Raw genomic sequence first — 21,193 nt, forward strand, 5'->3', positions numbered from 1 at the left:
GACGACTGGCTTATCTTGACCCAGTGGGAGTTCATTTCTCACAGATCTGCGCTCCTCAGCCATCTGAAGCGCTTAGGACTCACTGTCTCCCAGCCAGAACATCTCTTTCCTATTGTTATCATCGAAACAATAACAAAACAATTATTGATGAATAGAATATGTCTTGATTATTAAGAACAAGTACTTTTTTGTACCCATTTTTGCCAACAGGATGGTAAATGTTATTATTATAATTTATAAACAGTGTTGGGGGGTAACTCATCACAGGTAACTTGAGTTACGTAATCAGATTACTTTTTCAAGCAACTAGTAAATTTTATTGACTGACAGCTCTCCTGTCCCATGTTGAGACAAATCGAAGAGCAGAGGCGTTGTGTGTAAATGGTTATTGTAGTTCTAGACTAAATGTGAGATTGTGTGACATTTACTCATCTCACTTGCACAAAAAAAAAAGATTCAATATTCCTCAAAATGAATAAAATCAGTGAAATGCAGAATCAGAATCCTATGCAAACATCCAATAACTTAATATGTTAAATAAAACATACATTTTGTATGCATTTATTCTCACTTTATTGACCAATGTACTTGCTTCTGACCTTTGATGATTCATTTTGATGAACCATAAGCAAAAATGACTATAGATTTTTTTTTTTATTATTGGTTATAAACTTCGCATTTCCTTCAGCCTGAGGCTTATTATTTCACTTTTGGTGTGAAAGGGTCTTTACATTTGCCCAAAATTATAACTTTTTAGTTGTAAAAAGACAGACCCAGCCCAGGTGGGAAAAAAAGTAACGCAAAAGTAACGTAACGCATTACTTTTCGAAAAAAAGTAACGAAATTAGTATTTCACTATTTCAAGGTTTGCGTTCTGGAGCACCAAACACTGCTGATGTGCGGATGAGCCGGAGCGTGTTAAGGGTTTCCTGTTAGAGCGGTGTCGTGTTAGCGGCCCCTAAGTTAATAACTAATGATCTTTGCCACGAAAGTGAATCAGTCAAAACTAACTTTAGTTGGACAATAACTTTATTCTAGAGCTGCTGTAAAGCCTAAACAATCTCTGTTACTGTAATGTCCTATTATCACTAAAGTTGCTTTGAAACAGTCTATATTGTTAAAAGCGCTATATAAATGAAGGTGACTTGACTTTTTAAGGGAGTAACGTAATATTGCACTGCATTACTTTTCAAAGTAACTTTACTCAACAATGATTATAAATAAATCATGTTTAGTTGCTTCTGCCTGTGGTGTGACACCCCTACATAGTATCTTTTATTCTTGAAACAATAACAAAACAATTATTGATTAATAGAATATGTCTTGATTATTAAAAACAGGTACTTTTTGGTACCCATTTTTTCCAACACGATGGTAAATATTATTAATCTTAAAGATATGAGTGTGTTTAGCAGCAGTGTGTGTCTCACACCCGTCAGTCCGGCAGATGTCAGTATCAGCGCTGTCTCTGCTCGCAGTGCCATGTCTCTGCTACAGCAGAGGAAGACTCGGCTTAGCGGCTAAAGAAGAAGGAGAAGAAGAAGAAGAGGAGCAAGAGCTGTGAGAAAGTCAAGAGAGACTCCGCGATCAGCGTGGCGGAGACCCGAGGAAGAGAAGACCCGCTGCTGATCTGCCCGTCCTCCGTCCATCAGACGCGGCCCGAGGGAAGCTGACGCGCCGCCAAGGACTCGCTGTCGTGTCGCCCGAGGATCGCCCGCGTCGCCCGCCACCGCACGATGGGGAACGCAGCGACCGCCAAGAAAGGCAATGAACTGGAGAGCGGTAAGAGGAGGAGCGCTCGGTCGCCCTGCCGTGCTTCATAAAGTCCTCGCTGTTCGGGGAACATCACTGTTTGTTTACCTTTGCAGCCTGTGCTAATGCTAGTTAGCCGCTTAGCGAGGGCAGGACTGCGTTTCCAAAAGTGTCATCGCGAGGAAATCCGCGCTCATTCTGCCTTCATCATGACCAGCGATAGTGTTTCTGTGTGTAAATCTCGCTGCTGTGTGTGTCTGTCATGTAGAAAACTCAAAGTGAGTCGAGCTAGCTTGATCTGAGGCCTGAGGCTATCAGTGGCGGTCATTTTTCTACACCAGTGGAAATGCTTATATAACGTTAACCTGCAACTTTAAAACGGAAAAGGGCTTTTGTTTTCCTAACTTATGCAATGGAGTCAGAAGGGTTGAGGCTAATAAGCTGTCTGCTAGTGAAGAGAGAGAGGCCCGGGCCTGTATCAGGAGGAAAACACTCGCTCAAACGCCGTCTCTTATCGTTCTCACATGTCCCCCAGATCTCGAGCTGACATTAGATAACGCCTGCGAGAGCGAGCAGTGGATCTGGGTGTCCTGACCCGAGGATGAATGAATGAACCGAGCTCTGGCTGTCTGGCCGGGCCTGTGAACAGCAGAGACAGGCTCTAGTAAACAACAGAAAGCCATTAAGTTAATTAAACGCTGAGCTCATGAGAAACGAACTATAACCAGCGGCTAGATGTTGGTCTTCAACTTTTACTGTTCAAACTTGTATACAATCCTAAACGGAAAACGACTATAAACATATGGTTGTCTGAAACTAACTCGACCGTGTAGAAAGCTGATAAATGTTTGCATGTAACGAGTGTGAGTCGATCTGGTTTTAATGGTCAAACGCCTCAATCTTGTCGATGTTCGAGAGTAATGAGGCAAAACTTACTTCTGAGTGTGATTAGTTTATTATTTACTGATATTCTTGTTTTTCCAAGCCCGTATGTATGAATACAGTAGTCAACATTTGAAGTGGACCAAAAGCTTTCAACAAAGTTATACATGAATTATGAACAATACCCGTTCTTGTCTTAGGACAACTTTGATGAACTTTTCTGATCCACTTCAAATGTTGCCTACTGTATATTAATATTTCTCCCCTGCAAAGGTCATTATGCAGCTCTTCCACTGAACTACAGTTCATTCTCCATACAGGACCAATCAAAACATGCCGTGTCCAATCACATGACTTACGCCAGGTCCACACATACTCCGTTTGCAGAGCATATCCCGGACTTCTGGAGGCTCTGAGCAAAACTTTATCCGGGGGCCGCTGTCAGTGCGTTCATTAAAGTGACCCTCAACCCCTTAATCTGTTCTTTCAGAGACACTCTTTCACTGTCAACCAGCAACAGTGAGGTAATGCAGTTCAGCAAACGCTCAGTAATGCAATAGGAAAATGGGACAAATTCAACAGAAAAAGACATGAATGAAATACATATTGAAATACCTACTACATATTTAATAAATTAATGAAATTAATAAAATACATATAACATTGCATAGTCTTGACTGTATGAATTAAGTATACATTGATTCTTATTAAAGTTACTAAAGTTGAAGAGAAGAGAAGTGAATGATTCTCTCATTTTCTTGTGTTGTTTGATTGATTGTTTATTAGGCTGCTGTGACTTTAAGACCAAATGCACAGATCTAATACACTGACAAGCATTCGTTTGCTTAGCTGTTCACTGAAGACATTTAAGTTAGAAAGACGGATATTTTGACATATTTCAGCGTGTATTTGTCTAAGTGCACACCCGGAAATCAAAATGGCCTGTGCTTGTCCATGTTTCTCTCCATCTCGGATCGCGCGGACAGAAGCCGCCTGTTGAACAGTGTGTCTTTCGCAGCTTAATACGCTTTTACACGTGACGTTACACGGTTCGACTGATTTGGATGTTGCGTATGCAGAAGCGCTCTTGTGCTCTCATGTATGACGCGTCTGATCCACGGCTGTATACTACAAACACATTTATTCATTGTTTTTTATTTCAAATCCAAAAGCTGTCTCTGAAAAAGGATTTATTTTTTCAGCATTGTAATTCTCTTTGTACACAGCACAGTTTTCACAATTAAACACACTACATTTAAACAACATATTATTCAATGCATTACTTCTATATAGATCTATATATATAAAGTTGCTCAAGCAAGTGGCAAAACAATTAAACCGTGTACATGTTAAAATCGCAAACATTTTAAATGAAAAGAATTTAAACTAAAGATTTTTCTAGTCGTTCATTTAAGCCATTAGTCGACTAAGTGCACGTTTATATTAGATTATTTAAATATATACTGTGGAGAATACTCAACCATAATGAGCGTTTAATATAGGCATAATATATAGCCTGTTCTGCACTCAAAGCTTGCCGCAAAAGTAATGATTATGAATGTCGGAAAAATAGCAAGGAGATATTTCAATTATTTTTTTAATAAACTGGTGTTTTCTGAGTCAGTGTCGGCTGCAAAGATGATGATGCTGACTCTCATCTCCTATAGTGAACGCACATAGAGAGAAATGCTCCTTTCATACAGATTACATAATCAGAGAGTATTTGTTTTCGTTAGTTTAAAAGAAGACATGTCAATCTTTCTATAGATGTATCTCTTATGTCTGTGAGGCGAGTATATACTGAGTTTCGGTTACTCTTTGTGACGTTCTCCAAAAAGAAGTTTGTTCAGAAAGCGCATCCTGTTTGTTTTCTTTTGCAAAGGCACATGTTTTCTTATTATTGTGAGGCAAATAAAAGTAGACCATTTACAGTTTTTAATGGTCTGTATTCTCTTATCTGTATGACCAAAAATGACGGAGTATTTTAAGTTGAATAAATGCAAATTATTGTGCTGGCGCCTCCATGTGATGCAGTAAACGCACTAAACTTCAGCTTCCACACTCCACACAAACACTTGGATATCTGTCTAATAACGGCACACATTTATCTAGGTTAACGTTAGAGCGAGCGGCCATGTAAATTTGCTATTTGTATGTTTCAAACGATAAGCCATATTTGAGGTCGATGGCTGAAAGGGCGAATGTTTGTATTCGTGCCTGATATACTGTAATTAACAAAGGTATCCGCCGTCATCTGTCCCTCACGGACTGTGTGTCTTCACCACTTCCTGTGGACCTTTACAGCGATTAACTTACTAATAAAGTTTAGGTCGACTAAGCCTCGTCTCGTGGACTATTAGGGAGCACTCCTAATATAAACTTACTGTTGAGAAAAACGCTGACTCTCATGCCTTATCTTTTGCATTTAACTCCTGCGGGTCATGAAGAACTTGTTTTTCCACCTCCACGAAGAGACGAGTGCCAGCCCTTACATCTCCCTGTTGAGGGAAGGTGTCGTTGTCCTTGCTTTACTCTGGGCAGAAAGCCATGTGAGGACTGGGAAGCATAGTAGAGGTTAATCATATGCATGTGTGGTGAAATTACTTCAATTTCGTGTCCATCCAACGCAAACAATGCGCTGTCACTTTAATTCAGCAAAAATAGACGGTGTGTGTGAATGATTAACAAAAAAATCTCCACAAATGGAGTGTGTGTGTGAACCTGCCGATGTTAGTGAAGCTGTGTTAAGTGTCTATTGTCAAAGGTTTAATAGACACTTAAACAGCCAAACAGTCATTTACAAATAAGATTGTGTTGATGCTTGAATCGAGATTGCCATTTTCTTTAAAGGGATGGTTCACCCCAAAATTAAAATTCTGTCATTATTTACTCACACTCTTGTCGTTTCAAACCCGTGAGACTTTCGTTCATCATCGGAACACAAATGAAGATCTTTAATGAGATCTGAGAGATTTCTGTTCCTCCATTGACAGCTACGCGACTGAAACTTTGATGCTTCAAAAGGTCATAAAGAGATCGTAAAACTAATCCACATGAGTTGAGCGGTTTAGTCCAAGTATATAATACTTATTCTTCATACCAGTTTTTCTTTTTCTCTGGTGTATATCCCCCTTTACTGGTATTATAATTGACCCTAAAACAACATTAGAGTAGTAAAAAGGCACATCACAGCAGTGGAGCACAGACACGTCACATCGTCTCAGTAATGTGACTTTTGTATTCTTCAGTTAGCGTTTCCTTTAAAGGCTTAGTTCACCCAAAAATGAAAATTGTCATCAATCAGTCAATTTCATGTCATTCCAAACCCATAAGAATTTAGTTGATCTTCGAAACTTAAATTCAGAGATATTTAATGAAACCTGAGAGATGCGTTTCTCCATTGAAAGTCCATGCAGTCAAAGCTTTCACACATTAAAACGTACAAAGATACATCAGATACATAATCCATATGAATCCAGTCTTCTGAGGAGTCACGGTCACTTTACATGATAGCCAATATAATTTGGGCTTTTATTCGCATATAAACATTGATCATACATGGAGCACGTCCTTTACGGTGAACAGCAGCTCAGCTGTACATGCTTGATGCGTGAGAACAAGCCTCACTGGTTCTCCAGTTGTTCTGAGTCGCTCTCCAAGCGCCTGTAATCTCAGTGCTAGAGAGCCTTCCTCGCCCAAGCTCTCGTGTCTGTGGGCACTGACGGGATCTTCAGAGGATTTAAAAGGCTTGATGCCATCATCTGGAGTCGACACTGTTAGTGTACGTGGCACACGTCCCTGCCCTGGACGCACTGCTCTGTGTGATGCACCCACATCTCCACATGCAATCTGGACTTTACGTTTGAAGCGCTCAAACCAGCATTTTTATTTCAGGGAAAATATTCAGGTGCCGAGCGTTTTACCGATTTCACGCTTTGTTAGGTGGCCTTAACCATGATACACTTAACTTCTGATCCCGTATACGTGTCATACCTGTTGTCCGTTGTAATTGAATTTAAAGTACTTGCGTTTCATTAACGTTTGTAGTCAGTAGGGCTGCACGATATTGGAAAAAACTTACATTGCGATATTTAGTTTTTCTGCGATTTATATATTGCGATATAAAAACAGTTTTACCAGATGATCTGAATTGCTCTATTTGAAAATAATTAATTGGGGTGATTTTATGAAGAGTGAATCTGCATAGAAAATAAACAAATTACTTTTCTTTTTCTTTCTCTCTTCTTACTTTCTTTCTGTTCTTTCTTTCTTTCTTTCTTTCTCTCTTTTTTCTTTCTTTCTTTCTTTCTGTTTTTTCTTTTTCTCTTTCTATCTTTCTCTTTTTGCTTTTTCTTTCTTTCTTTCTTTCTCTCTTTCTTTCTTTCTTTCTTTTTTCTTTCTTTCTTTCTTTCCTCTTTCTTTCTTTCTTTCTTTCTTTCTTTCTTTCTTTCTTTCTCTTTTTGCTTTTTCTTTCTCTTTCTTTCTTTCTCTTTCTTTCTTTCTTTCTTTCTTTCTTTCTTTCTTTCTTTCTTTCTTTCTCTTTTTTTTCTTTCTTTCTTTCTCTTTTTTCTTTCTTTTTCTCTCTTTCTTTCTTTCTATCTTTCTCTTTTTGCTTTTTCTTTCTCTTTCTTCTTTCTTTCTTTCTATCTTTCTCTTTTTGCTTTTTCTTTCTTTCTTTCTTTCTTTCTCTTTCTTCTTTCTTTCTTTCTTTCTTTCTTTCTTTCTCTTTCTTTCTTTCTTTCTTTCTTTCTTTCTTTCTTTCTTTCTTTCTTTCTTTTCTCTTTCTTTCTTTCTATCTTTCTCTTTTTGCTTTTTCTTTCTCTTTCTTTCTTTCTTTTTCTCTTTCTTTCTATCTTTCTCTTTTTGCTTTTTCTTTCTCTTTCTTCTTTCTTTCTTTCTTTCTATCTTTCTCTTTTTGCTTTTTCTTTCTTTCTTTCTTTCTTTCTCTTTCTTTCTCTTTTTTCTTTCTTTCTTTCTTTCTTTCTTTCTTTCTCTTTTTTCTTTCTTTCTTTCTTTCTTTCTTTCTCTTTCTTTCTCTTTTTTCTTTCTTTCTTTCTTTCTTTCTTTCTTTCTTTCTTTCTTTCTTTCTTTCTTTCTTTCTTTCTCTTTTTGCTTTTTCTTTCTTTCTTTCTTTCTTTCTTTCTTTCTTTCTTTTTCTCTTTCTTTCTATCTTTCTCTTTTTGCTTTTTCTTTCTTTCTATCTTTCTCTTTTTGCTTTTTCTTTCTTTCTTTCTTTCTTTCTCTTTTTTCTTTCTTTCTTTCTTTCTCTTTCTTTCTCTTTTTTCTTTCTTTCTTTCTTTCTTTCTTTCTTTCTTTCTTTCTTTCTTTGTTTCTTTCTTTTCTCTTTCTTTCTTTCTTTCTTTCTATCTTTCTCTTTTTGCTTTTTCTTTCACTTTCTTTCTTTCTTTCTTTCTTTCTTTCTTTCTTTCTTTCTTTCTTTTTCTCTTTCTTTCTATCTTTCTCTTTTTGCTTTTTCTTTCTTTCTTTCTTTCTTTCTTTCTTTCTTTCTTTCTTTCTTTCTTTCTTTCTTTCTTTCTTTCTTTCTTTCTTTCTTTCTTTCTTTCTTTCTTTTATTCATAAAGCACATTTCAATACAACCAAGGTTGCCCAATGTGCTGTACATCAATAATAAATAATAATAATAATAAAAAACAAACACACAACAAGGAGACAACATAAAACAACCGCACACCTAAGATTTAATAACCCGGGTAATTGAAAGCCTTCGTTAATAAATTAGCTTTTAGCAAAGATTTGAAACTTTGTTTAAAATGAAATGTTCTGAGCAGATCTAAGTCTTAATCTGGACCTGGGAAGCACTGAGAGAAACTGATCAGAGGATCTCAGGGGCCTCAGAGGAGTCTCAGTTCACTAATGTCTCCTGGTGTTTTGGTGCCAACCCGTTCAGAGACTTAAAGACAAACAATAAGTGTTAAAATTTGATCTGGAAATGGACCGGCAGCCATTTGAGAGAAGATAAAACAGGAGTAATATGATCACGCTTTCGAGTGCCTGTCAGCAATCTCACAGCCACAATCGTTTTCTTTCTGTTTACAACACATAACTGACTGTGTTTGAGGACACTCGCCGAGACGGGCAATGTGACTTCATTATTGCACAGAAAACAGCGCGCGAGTCCTCTTGCTCTCGATGCCTGACTCAACTTAAAAACACATGCAAAAATGATAAACTTTCATGATAAATGATAAACTATGATGGTTAAACTGTGCAATTAATCTGCAAATCACATGTGGGGGACAGCTGGCCCGTACGGATCAACTACGACCCTTATACTTGACATCACACATCGCGATATCAGTGCTAAAACGATATATCGCGCAGCCCTAGTAGTTAGTTACTCTGTTAACTTTACCCCAACCGTGACCCAAACCATAACACTTACTCCTAATCCTAACCATACCTCAATCTAATAAATATTAATATAAAATGTGAGTGGTAATTTTCATTTGAAAGTGATTTGACTGATGGAACAGGTCAGCTGTCCGTCTGTGTAGTAGTGGAGACTTTCAGTGACTCTTTCTGCGGGATACATCGCTACTCTAGAGGGAGTCATTGAATCAGTTATGCAACAGATTTGTCCAAAAACACAGATTCATTTAGGAACAAAATACCACCTGTGTATTGCTCTGAAATGCAGAAAGGTCATGTTGTGGCTTTGTTTGCAAATATTGTCATTGGTGGAGCAGTAGTAAGTGCCAATACTGTGCCTAAAATCTAACGATCTTGTGGTAACACTTTATTTTACAGTCCTTGTTACACGTTACATGTACTTATTATAGTAGTATAACAGGAAATTATGCATAATTAATTACATGCAACTCTCCCCAATATCAGTCAAAACATTTAAGTCCTCATAAGGCAAAACTGCCTTGTTGATGCTCAAGTAAATTTATGATTTCTAGATATTTCTACTGGAGCATATAATGCAGACTCATTCATTGCTCCGGTTTCATTGGGAAAATGTATAAATCATGCACTTAATTTTATTTAATACATTACAGATCAGAAGCTTGCTATGAAATTTCCCGTTGCCTTTGTTTATCCTTTAAAACATTAGTGGGCTGTTGGACCGTCCTGGCACATCTCTGATTCTGACAAATATCAGCTCAAAATCTGCTTCTCTGCACAACCTTAACATTTCCATAAATGCATCTTAAACCCCGAACCGCTCCAGTCTTTGTCTATGTTAACCATCTGTACCCATAAGCAGTCGTACTTCACAAAAATGGCTCGTTCCAGGCCGTCACATACTTGTGGAGCAGGAGCACACCATAAAAGGATGAGCCGGAGAGAGGGATCCTCCTGCGCTCGTAAAAACCCTCAAACACACACTAGCTGTTAGAAAATAGGCACCCGAATGGGACCGTGCCCAAGACCACTTGCACACACACACACACAGCTCTTGAATGTTTCGCTGTGAACTACTGCTAGCGTCCTCAGATTGTCTTATTCGGCAGATGTGATGCATTCTGGCTCAACTTTAGCTTTGTCTAGTATCTTTTGTCACGTCTAATCCATGTCTTGCACCGTCTAACTGATGTGATTGACAGAAATCTTTCTTGTGTATCTCTCTTTCTCTTTCTCTCCTGTTCTCTTTCTGATTCTTCATCATCCCATCCATGTGGGTCAATGTTCCTGAAATCCGTGGTGATCTGTAGAGACTTTTGGTATGATCACGATTGCATTAGGTTACCGCCGTGACGGAAAAGCATTTGCGTAAATTCTGCTGGCCGGTGTAAAAGAAAAGCCACAGTAAATGTAATGATTAGCTCTCTGATCATGTTTCCGTCACGGCGGTCAACTGAAGTCTGCTGTGGTGTTTGTGTTTCATGTCTTAACTGATACTGTTAATGTCCTGCTACTGTGTTCATCAGTAATGCATGCTTCACATGTTCACCACTGATGTCCATGGTTGCCTTGTGAGATTGCCTGATTTTGATGTCTAGAAATAAGTAGCTAGAAAAATATTCCCTCGTTCACTTTTATCTTTGAATGTTGATTAGTTAGTTAAGTTCCTGCTAGTTTGTACTCTGAATTTAGTTTTTGTTTTGTTTTTTCTCTCCTTTCAGTGAAAGAGTTTCTAGCCAAAGCCAAAGAAGATTTCTTGAGAAAATGGGAATCACCACCACAGGTGAGTGTTTATTTATTGTTGTGTAGTGATGCAGTATTGTAGGAAAATGTCTTTCAAATGTGTGTGTGTTTTTTGTCCCTAAAGAGCACAACTGGCTTAGATGACTTTGAGCGACTGAAGACACTGGGCACAGGGTCCTTCGGCAGGGTCATGCTGGTCAAACACAAGGCTTCAGATCAGTTCTACGCCATGAAGGTTCTGGACAAACAGAAGGTGGGTTGTTCTCTCTCAGTATTTCACACCATAAACATGTCATTATAAGTACCATCAATGCTTTCACAGTGTAATAATTTGGATCAATACAGGGCTTGACATTAGCTTGTTTGCTCATCAGCCACTGTGGCTTGTGGTTTTCCAAAGTTACGAGCCACTCAGCATTTTCACTGGCCACAGTTTTGACATCGACGCCATGGGGAAAAACTGCCATATAGATATTTGTAATGTTATCTCATCATTTGGCAGCAGGTTTATTAGGCTGCTGTCACTTTAAGACCTGATCCATTATACTGTTACACATGCATTTTCTTTCTCAACTGTTTACATTCACTTAAAACATTACTTACTGTGTTAACGTGAATACTCACCAAGACCAGCATTTTGACATTTAGTGTGTATTTGACTGTTTAAGTGCAATAAGCAGCGAAAAATAACTCAATTTAGTCCTGAGAGGCGCTTTATGTGCCACACTTTGGGTGTTTGAGCACAAATTCTGTGGGAATGAATGAAATTATTCACAATAAGTGCAATCTCGTGCTGAAAGTCAAGCCTTGTAACAGCAACGATATTCATCCGGAGCGAGTTAAACGAGTGAGTGAGCAGAGGTGGGTTTGTGTGTCAGAGAGAGAGAGTCCTGGATCAAAGTGTAAGGGATAATAAAAACCGTGATTCAACGGATTGAAATTCAGCCAATCAGAATCGAGCCCCTGCTCTAAATAAATACAGCATGTATGATGGTGTATGTATGATGATCTGCTCAATAATTCTTGTTTGTGTATTTTTTGCTAGGTGGTGAAGTTGAAACAAGTGGAGCATACGCTAAATGAGAAGAGAATATTACAAGCAGTGTCGTTCCCGTTCCTCGTCAGGTTGGAATACGCCTTCAAGGTACCTTACATTACCTTCATCATCAGATCTGTGTGTCGTAAACATCAGATCTGTGTGTAGTGATCAGCAGATCAGTGTGTGTTCAGCAGATCAGTGTGTGTTCAGCACACAATATTTGGCCCTTTCAGTGGAATTGGAATAAGGTTTCATTAGTTAACATGAGCAACACTTCTACAGCATTTATTCATTAATGTTCATGAACAACTATTTTATATTAACTTACATTAACAGATTAATAAATACTGTAAATGTTGTTAGTTCAAGTTAGTTAATACATTAACTAATGTTAACAAGTTAGACCGTATTGTAAAGTGTTTCTCCTGCTGCTGTTTTCAAAATCTGCACAGAATTTACAAAAAATTCTCCAACATTCTAGAGCTTTTATTTTGTGATTTGTTTTAAGTGTTCATTTATTTTCTATCTATGGTGTACATATATTTTAATATCTTTTCTGGAATTTTCTTTATATTTAAAAACAGTGTTTACGTTTAGAAATTAGAGATTGTTCTGTCTTGTTAGAAAAACATCAACAATCTGAATATAGCTTCAAAACTAGTAAACGGACATTAATGAGGAACAAAAATACATTACAAGCAATTACTTATTACCATTAATGTCCGCTTAGACAGCAGCAGGTCTGATAGGCTAATGCACACGTTTAGACATCAGATATTTCCCTATCCGTTTATAAGCCCTTGTAACGTGACTGACTGACTACAGTCATTTTTCATCATAAAAGCCTTTTGAGATGCAGGAGTTTAAGCTTCAGAGAATTGACGTTTTGTCCCACCACTGAATTGTAAACATTAGAACAAGTTAACCAACATTTTTTTTATTATTATTTTGCTATGATAGTAATTTAAGCATAGCCTTTGTAAAGAAAAAAGAAAATAAACTAATACATAAACTGTTTGAATGGAATTGAATGAGAAACAGTATTGTGTAACAGTCTAGTAGTATTTCCAGGAGAGTGGTTTACTACACATCCCTGGTCTAGACTTGCTGTGTGTGTGTCTCAGTCTTCATGTGGGCTTTATTCTCATAGGACAACTCTAATTTGTACATGGTGATGGAGTATGTGCCAGGAGGAGAGATGTTCTCGCACCTCAGAAGAATCGGCAGGTTTAGGTGAGTGGAGCCTTACTCGTTCCTGCCAGACCGGCTGAAGTTCAGCCTCAGCTCAGGGTTATGCAAACCATGCCGTGTCAGATGGAGTTATCGCATATTACTGTTATCAAAAACCTGTTACTTGGATAATGGTGCAGCAGAATTACTAGTCTGTCGAGTTATTGAAGTGTTTCAAGTGGTTAATGTGCTTGAAGTTTCGTTTTTGTTTTGTTAAACTCTCTGTAAATGTCCTTTTCACAAAATGCCTCATCCTGACAGCACTCAGTTCACCAATGACCTCAAGCGTGTGCAGGCATGTCTAACTAAATGCTTTAATTTAGGTTTAAAAGTGTTTTTTCATTGAAAACATGGAAGTAATGCTATGCTGAATGGGATTGTATCATGTTATGGGATATGTGACATGTCAGAAAGTGTTACTATAGTCAGCAGTGTTCATAAAACAAATTCAGTAGTCATTCCCAATGCCAGATAATTGTAATGATTCTCCATATTTCTCTACGGAGCCCCTAAGAGGACATGGTGAAGGAAAAAAACATGATGTGGGAGCAAAAACTATATGTCAGTGCTTTTGCTCTCTCTCACAAATGTTTTGCGTTCCCATGAGAAACTTTGCGTTCGCTCGCAAAACATTTGAGTTATTCGCAAGCAAACACAAATAGATTTTTTTCCTTCAGTCTCATTTTCCCCACCTCCATGTCCCTTCAGGCGCTCCGTCATTTTCATATCAAGGTAAAACCAATTGCTATTGGACAGTCTTATTTCCCTGTGTAACTATTCAAACGTATGGAATGTAAACATGGATTTGTCTTGTGTCTAACTCTGGGATGTGATTGGTCTGGTTGACAGTGAACCACACGCACGGTTTTACGCTGCACAGATCGTCCTGACCTTCGAGTACCTCCACTCACTTGACCTCATCTACAGAGACCTGAAACCTGAGAACCTACTCATCGACCAGCAGGGATATATACAGGTAACCCTTCAGGCGTCCGTTTCCAATGACATGATCTGATCTTGATTTAACTCACTATTAGACAAACTCAATCGGACTTATATAATGCACAGACAGTTGTGGTTTCACATTTATATCTCACACATCGAGTCGTTCACAGTGCGGGGGTGGCGGAAATAAGCGCACCCTTGAATAATAACTTGTAGATGCTCCTTTAGCAGCAACACTTCCTCCAGTGGTTTCCTGCAGCTGCTTCTAACGCCCGTTTCACACACACTCTGTATGCGGTGTGTGTTGCAGTGCGTGTGCGGTGCAGGAGCAGCACACGCTAAAGTGCTTTCACATATGATGTGTTTGCAGTAACTGATCCACCGCTGTACCACAAAAACACACTCACTATTTGTATTTCAAATCCAGAAGTTATCAGCAACTTTAATTTTAAAGTCCACATGAAATCAAAATTGACCATATTTACTTTGTTTGCCTAAATTGATTGTTTTGTGGTGAACAATTCATCCATGCAAGTCAATCCACACAAAAAAATTTTTGGCTTCGTAATCTTTAATCAAAATCTGAAAATGCCCCTCCCCTCTGCATTGGAGGACCTTCTCTGATGACGTAGGTTTGAGGACTTGGGTTGTGAAACGCTTAACCACTCCCCTCAAACCGTTAGTCTGCTATGAGCAGAGATGGAGAGGAGGAGCGCTGGAGTAAAACCCTGCCCTCTGTTCAATCTTCCGTTTCACTGGGAAATGCGTCACAACACTGGAGAAAAGTCGTTTGCAACTTCCGGTTCACGCGGACTTTAAAAAAGTTTTCAGCATTGCAATTCTCTTTGTACACATATACTCTCTTTAATAGACGTTTAAACACAATTTTAACAACGCATTATTCAGTGCTACTTCTGTATAGATTTATATATTAAGTTGCTCAAGCAAGTGGTAACATATTTAACCATGTAGCCTACTTATATTAAAATCACCAACATTTAAAATTAAAACTGAAAATTGACAAAAACAGTGTGTTTCTTATGACTGTCCTCTAGATGGCACTAGTACCAAACATACAGTTAGCAGATACCCAAGGAGTGTAAATCAGGCACAAGGAGAGACAGAAAGAGCTAAGCTCGTGTTGAAGTTGAGTGCTCTAAGAATAAAGAGGCTACAAGCCAGTTCAAACATTAATTTGTTCAGAGTGTTTAATCAATGAACACTACATATTCCATTAGTTATTATTACACTGGACATGGAATCTTTTCCCAAATCTTCACTCATGTCTCTCACCCATTTTCGCAGGGGACTATAAACGTGTCTTCCTTTGGTTCGCTTTTAAGTTGGCCTCTTATATCCGCATTCTTTACTGTGGGAAAGTAGAAAAACGCTGTAGGAAAGATAGCCTACCTTTTATATATATATATTTGCTTGTTGTAACTCTTCAAAATTAAGCTTTATTTTTGCAAATTAGTGCATATTTAATTAGATAACGCCACATTCTCATATTTAAACACAACATTTCAGAAAACTTGTAATTTTTTTATTATTAATGTAATCAATCAACTGGTGAAGTATGGTGATATCTCTTGGTTATTTTTAATGTTTTACCCTGTTCTCCTGGCGTCTCTTGCCTCAAATGCTCTGAACTGTTGTTTCCCGCACAGGTGACAGACTTCGGATTTGCAAAAAGAGTAAAAGGCAGAACCTGGACATTATGTGGGACTCCGGAGTACCTGGCGCCAGAGATCATCCTCAGCAAGGTCTTCCTCCACACTTCTCTGATTCAGTTCACATGTTTCCCACAGGGCGAATCACTCATGTGTTGCTCTAATGTAGGGGTACAACAAGGCTGTGGACTGGTGGGCTCTCGGCGTGCTCATATATGAAATGGCGGCTGGATATCCCCCGTTTTTTGCAGACCAACCCATTCAGATCTATGAGAAAATCGTGTCTGGAAAGGTATTGGCATGTTCATGATGTGTACAGCTGAGAGATTGGGTCGATAGCAAATGACATGTTGAGCGTGTTTTGTAGGTCCGGTTCCCCTCGCACTTCAGCTCGGACCTGAAGGACCTGTTGAGGAATCTGCTGCAGGTGGACCTCACCAAACGCTTCGGGAACCTGAGGAACGGGGTCAACGACATCAAGAACCACAAGTGGTTCGCCACCACGGATTGGATAGCCATCTATGAGAGAAAGGTATGACGCTCAGTCTTCGGTTGTGTCGTTCGAGTCTTGGGTTAAACCTCCACCGTATTGAGTGTTGTGGGTTTTGTTGTTGTTGATTTCATTTCTGATGCTGCTTTAGAAAGCGTCTTCCTGTTCAGACCAGAGACTCTACCGATCTGAAGTTTAGATTTTTTTAATGTTTTTGAACAAACGTCTCTTCTGCTCAATAAGGCTGCATTCAAAAATACAGTAATATGTGAACTATTATTACAGTTTATTACAGCTGTTTTTTATGTGTATATATAGTCAAGTGTAATTTATTCCTGTGATCAAAGCTGAATTTTCAGCATCATTACCGCTGGAAAGATGAGAGTGTATTTAAATTGGGTCATTTATATAGTAGAAATGTGAAATTATTTTAGAAGTTGGTGCCTTCTAGACCGAGAAAAGCCAGAAAATGTATTTTTGGCTCATGTGGATGAAAGACAACAACTCCCAGAATGCGCTTGCTTCGCTGCCCTACGAGGCCACTCCCAAGCTTACAGAGGGCAGTATCGGAAGAAATGATACAACTAGGCTACTAGTCAACTGGAAACTGAAAAGACAGCGTTTTATTGTGAGATCCCCCTATGGGCGGGTTGAAGACATGCAGGACGAGCCCCTCCTACTGGTTGTAGTCTCTCGCCTCTGGACAAGAGCCTCAGATGATGCTAAATGACGATTTTTTGCATCATCAGAGGTTTTTTTCCAGACACACAATACAGAAATCTCTCGTCTCAGGGGGGACATGAGGGAGGAAAGCAGGGCCACTCGAAAATACTACCGGGTTTCTACTGATACAAAGCTTAATGCTAATCGCTGAACTATCCCTTTAATAATGGCTCTTATTAATAATAGTTCGGTGTTGAATACAGTTTTTTCATGATTCTTTGAATAAAAAGTTCAAGAGAACAGCATTTGAAATTTGAAATGTAAATATTTTATTTAGTCTTTAAAGTCCCTGTAAAGTCAAAATTAAGTATGTGTTCTGAGTTTGTCACACCACAGAAAAATGTGTTATTAGCCACCCTGCCAAATTTGAATGATAAAAAAGCCGGCAAGTACATAAAATAAGCGATCAAAATCTTGAAAAAATGAGCAGTGGTCTCTGCTCTCAAACGCTGGGGGCGTGTCCGCTGGCTGCGCTGAAACCACGCCCACTCGCGGGAAAGCTGCCGTCGACACACTCAACTGTCACCGCTACAGCCGGAATGGATGCTCCTAGCAGCTTTACAAAGCCATACATGTTCGAGCCTGGACTACCTACTATAATTATAACATAAGCACACAAGGCAACTTACACTCATTGGTGGGCACGCACTGCCGATGATGGCACCAGTTGTCGGCGCGACGGGAGGATGAAGGCCGAGGCGGGAGATAGTCGGTTCGGCCACATTCACCAGTAACAGCGGATTATCAGTGAATGAATCCCAGTTGTCTCCGACGAAAGTTTATAAAACTATCCCGTGTAAAATGATCACTACAGAGGCGGGTTTTGGCGGTGATCCTCAGCTCTCCATCAAGGTGGCTCTTCACAAAATTAATCCACCTCTTCTTGATGTGATAGTTTTTCGGAAATTTAAATAAGGACACCGATCTGTTTTGTACGTGATCGCATCCAGGTAATACGCATTTCCGTGAAGGCATAGCTAGCTAGCAAACTGTAGGATGTAGTAGTAACTAATAGTACTGACAGTAACTCGCGATTGAGTTGCAAACTGATGTGAATGGGCTCCAGTGCGTCAAGTAGGGGCGTGTCCAGGAGCTCAGGGGCTCCAGTGCGTCATCAAGTAGGGGCGTGTCCAGGAGCTCAGGGGCTCCAGAGCGTCATCGAGCCCCCGTTTTAGCCCCGCCCAAAAAATCCGGAACACAGCAACGGTGAAAAACTGTTTAACGGTCTAACTCCACAATTCAGTACTTCACAGTGCACAGTCTTTGTAATATGATTTAGCAATACATTTCTAACATTTATAATGTGTTTAGAATTTTTTTTTAGAATTGCCTTTACAGGGACTTTAATGTCACTTTTGATCAATTAAATGCATTCTTGGTGAATAAAAGTATTAATTTCTTTTCTTTTTTTATGTCTTTCCCCAGATTGTTTTATAAAAAATCTGTGTTAAATCTTTTTAGTGATTTCTGAAGGATCATGTGACGCTGAAGACTGGAGTAATGATGCTGAAAATTCAGCTTTGATCACAGGAATAAATTACACTTTATATTCACATAGACAACAGCTGATTTACATTGAAATAATATTTCACATTATTTTTTATTTAAAAAAAAATGCAGCCTCTGTGAGCAAAAAGAGACTTCTTTCAAAAACACAACATTTTTTAATTATTCCAAGCATTTGACTGGTAGTGTATAGTAAGAGAAGTAAAACTGTCACTATATTGTCAGTATAAGCATATATCAGTGTAGCTGGAGCGCACAGGCATTACGACACACACACCTGATGACATGAGTTTCTCCATCCCGCCAGGTGGAGGCGCCGTTCATACCAAAGTGCAGAGGTCCCGGAGACACCAGCAACTTCGACGACTATGAAGAGGAAGACATCCGTGTGTCTCTCACGGAAAAATGTGCAAAGGAATTCTCAGAGTTTTAATTATGGACACATCAAAGCTAGACATGCGCATATACACACATATGTACTTCTCCATATATGTGTGTATATGTGTGTGTGTTTGTGTGCGTCACACGACACGTCAAATGAGGGTATCTTTGCACTCTAAAGACATGGGATGAGCAGAGAGCACATCACCCTTCCTTCATTCCTCCTCCATCCATCCATCCATCCATCAATCATCCGGCTTTAGAGAGGTCAGAGGTCACCGGGGTCACATGCTCTTAACCGTCATACACTGGCACATCTCTCACTCCTGTAATCACTCCCGTCCCACTCCGCTGTTAAACAACCTCAGTTGTTCGGCATTAAGTTCCCCATTTCAGAGATGCTTTAGTCCGTATTTTAATTATCGTTTGTGTGGGAGAAAAACAAACACACTCAAAGGCCAATCAGCATTGTTATCTTTATTTCCCCGGCAGCGTCTCAGTGTTGTGATTGGAGAGGTAGGCGTTGCCTATTGGCATTGTCGGTGTTACACGTCGCTTTTATTTTATTTTTACCTTAGACCAAAACAACTGACAACTTTCTTTTGTTTTGTTTGTTTGTTACATGTGCAGATCTGTTGAATTCAGAGTGTTTTTCCGTTTATTTGAACCGCCGTGTGTGTGTTGAAAGCATGACCAAAAGCATCATGTTGTGAATGGCAGAGGAGATCCCGATGATGTTACAGTGATCTTGATCACGACGGTACAGTGAAGGTCCAGTCTCATGCATATACTGACAGATGTTGTTAGCAATATGAAATATATCTTATTTTACCACTTCATTATGCAAAGGTTTTATTCTAAAGTGTAAGATAGAACCGGTTCACTTTGATCATTTTAACAGTGCTGTTTATTATCTGATATTTAAAACTAAGAAAAACAGCAAGTGTATTGGTCCGATGTGCTGTAGGATGAATCCCGTCGGGAATGAGCAGCTTCAGTCCCGCAGAGTTAGAGGAGAAGTTCACTTCAGAATTAGTATTTCCTGATGATTTATTCACACCCACGGCATTCAAGATGTTTGTCTTTCTTTGGACAAGGAAAAGGTTTTTGAGGAAAACACTCCAGGATGTTTCTCCATATAGTGACTTCAATGGGGTCCAACGGGTCGAAGGTCCAAATGTGAGTTTCAGTGCAGCTTCAAAGTCTCGACACGATCCAGCCGAGGAATAAGAGTCTTATCTAGACAAACCAGCGGCCATTTTATAAAAAACATAAACATTTATATACTTTTAACCACAAATGCTGGTCTTACACTAGCTGTGATGCGCCACACATTACATAATCACGTTGAAAGGTCAAGCGTGATGTAGGTGTAAGAGCCGACATAGTGTTTACAAAGCCAACGTGCAAAGACCGAGTCAAACGCCCTTTACAAAAAAAAAAAAAAAATTATAAAAGGTAAAACAATGATGTCGCACGATTTTGAAGTTGGAGGAGAAAATGAGATGGTTTTCGCCTTTTTTGAACAAATGCTTGAAGTCGTGGACGTGCAAGACCAGTATTTGTGGTTTAAAGTATATAAACGTTTATTTCTGTTATAAAATGTCCGCTGGTTTGTCTAGATCAGACTCTTATTCCTCGGCTGGATCGTGTCGAGACTTTGAAGCTGCACTGAAACTCACATTTGGACCTTCGACCCGTTGGACCCCATTGAAGTCACTATATGGAGAAACATCCTGGAATGTTTTCCTCAAAAACCTTCAATTCTTTTCCACTGAAGAAAGAAGGACATGAACGTCTTGGATGACGTGGGGGAGAGTAAATTATTAGGAAATTTTAATTCTGAAGTGAATAATCCTTTAACTCAAACCATGATGATTCCTGTAGCTATTAATCCTGAAGCCCTCGATCGTGTGTGTGTGTGTGTGTGTGTGAGATCCTCCAGGACTGAAGCTGCTCATCCCTGGATGTGATCGTCACAGCGAGGCACTTATCAGTTACACATCAGTTACTTATGTTCACGTTTGTGTCACTGTTTTTAAGTTGTTAATGTTGAAGCTGTTTTGCAAAGTTCTCTCTTAACTGAAAATTGTAAAACTGCCAAAACTGTTTTTTTCTTTCCATTGTCGCTGTTAAACTTCTGTCGTCCGTTCTTCTTTTGTTCTTTTCTTTATGACCGAATGTAGTGTTGAAACTTCTAGGTATGCATATTGTTTGACAAGTTTGAATTTTGAGGTACATTCTCACAGACATATACTAAGAAACTGAATATGTTACAAAGAAGGAGAGAAACTGAGGTTAGCGAGCCTCTTCTTTGTATCACATATAATCCAGTTATTGTTCAGCTCATACTGCGTATATGCATTATTTCTTATAAATGTTTTTATTTATACACATATTAGAGAGATGCTAATAAATTTTATTTTTAAGATTGGTTGTTCTTTTCAATGTGTGCAAATGATC

General features: G+C 38.9%; 2 protein-coding genes across 3 annotated transcripts in view; both read left to right on the forward strand.

Moving 5' to 3' along the window:
• Positions 1-21,193, forward strand: part of LOC307161663 (NLR family CARD domain-containing protein 3-like) — a 339,467-nt gene that overhangs the window by 291,154 nt on the left and 27,120 nt on the right. The window lies entirely within an intron of this gene.
• prkacbb (protein kinase, cAMP-dependent, catalytic, beta b) lies at positions 1,473-21,161 on the forward strand. 2 transcript variants are annotated; one of them, XR_013821928.1, is made up of 11 exons: positions 1,473-1,782; positions 10,725-10,786; positions 10,871-10,999; positions 11,792-11,890; positions 12,936-13,018; positions 13,865-13,991; positions 15,628-15,723; positions 15,800-15,922; positions 15,998-16,162; positions 18,657-19,693; positions 20,684-21,161. XR_013821928.1 is itself a non-coding variant. In XM_079877768.1 (10 exons), the coding sequence occupies exons 1-10, from the start codon at positions 1,737-1,739 to the stop codon at positions 18,780-18,782; spliced, it is 1,056 nt and encodes a 351-aa protein (XP_079733894.1). In that variant the 5' UTR covers positions 1,494-1,736; the 3' UTR covers positions 18,783-21,161. The 2 variants fall into 2 exon arrangements, 1 of the variants encoding a protein (XP_079733894.1); XM_079877768.1 differs by having other exon boundaries at positions 1,494-1,782; positions 18,657-21,161.

The sequence above is a fragment of the Squalius cephalus genome (genome assembly GCF_949319135.1).
Source record: "Squalius cephalus genome assembly, chromosome: 7".
NCBI lineage: Eukaryota > Metazoa > Chordata > Actinopteri > Cypriniformes > Leuciscidae > Squalius > Squalius cephalus.

Bases quoted from the DNA above. Each gene is read 5' to 3' on its own strand.
- prkacbb (XM_079877768.1), top strand. From the start codon at position 1,737: ATGGGGAACGCAGCGACCGCCAAGAAAGGCAATGAACTGGAGAGCG. The intron at 13,992-15,627 runs GTAACCCTTCAG...TTTCCCGCACAG, and splicing joins ACCAGCAGGGATATATACAG to GTGACAGACTTCGGATTTGC. The intron at 15,724-15,799 runs GTCTTCCTCCAC...GCTCTAATGTAG, and splicing joins CAGAGATCATCCTCAGCAAG to GGGTACAACAAGGCTGTGGA.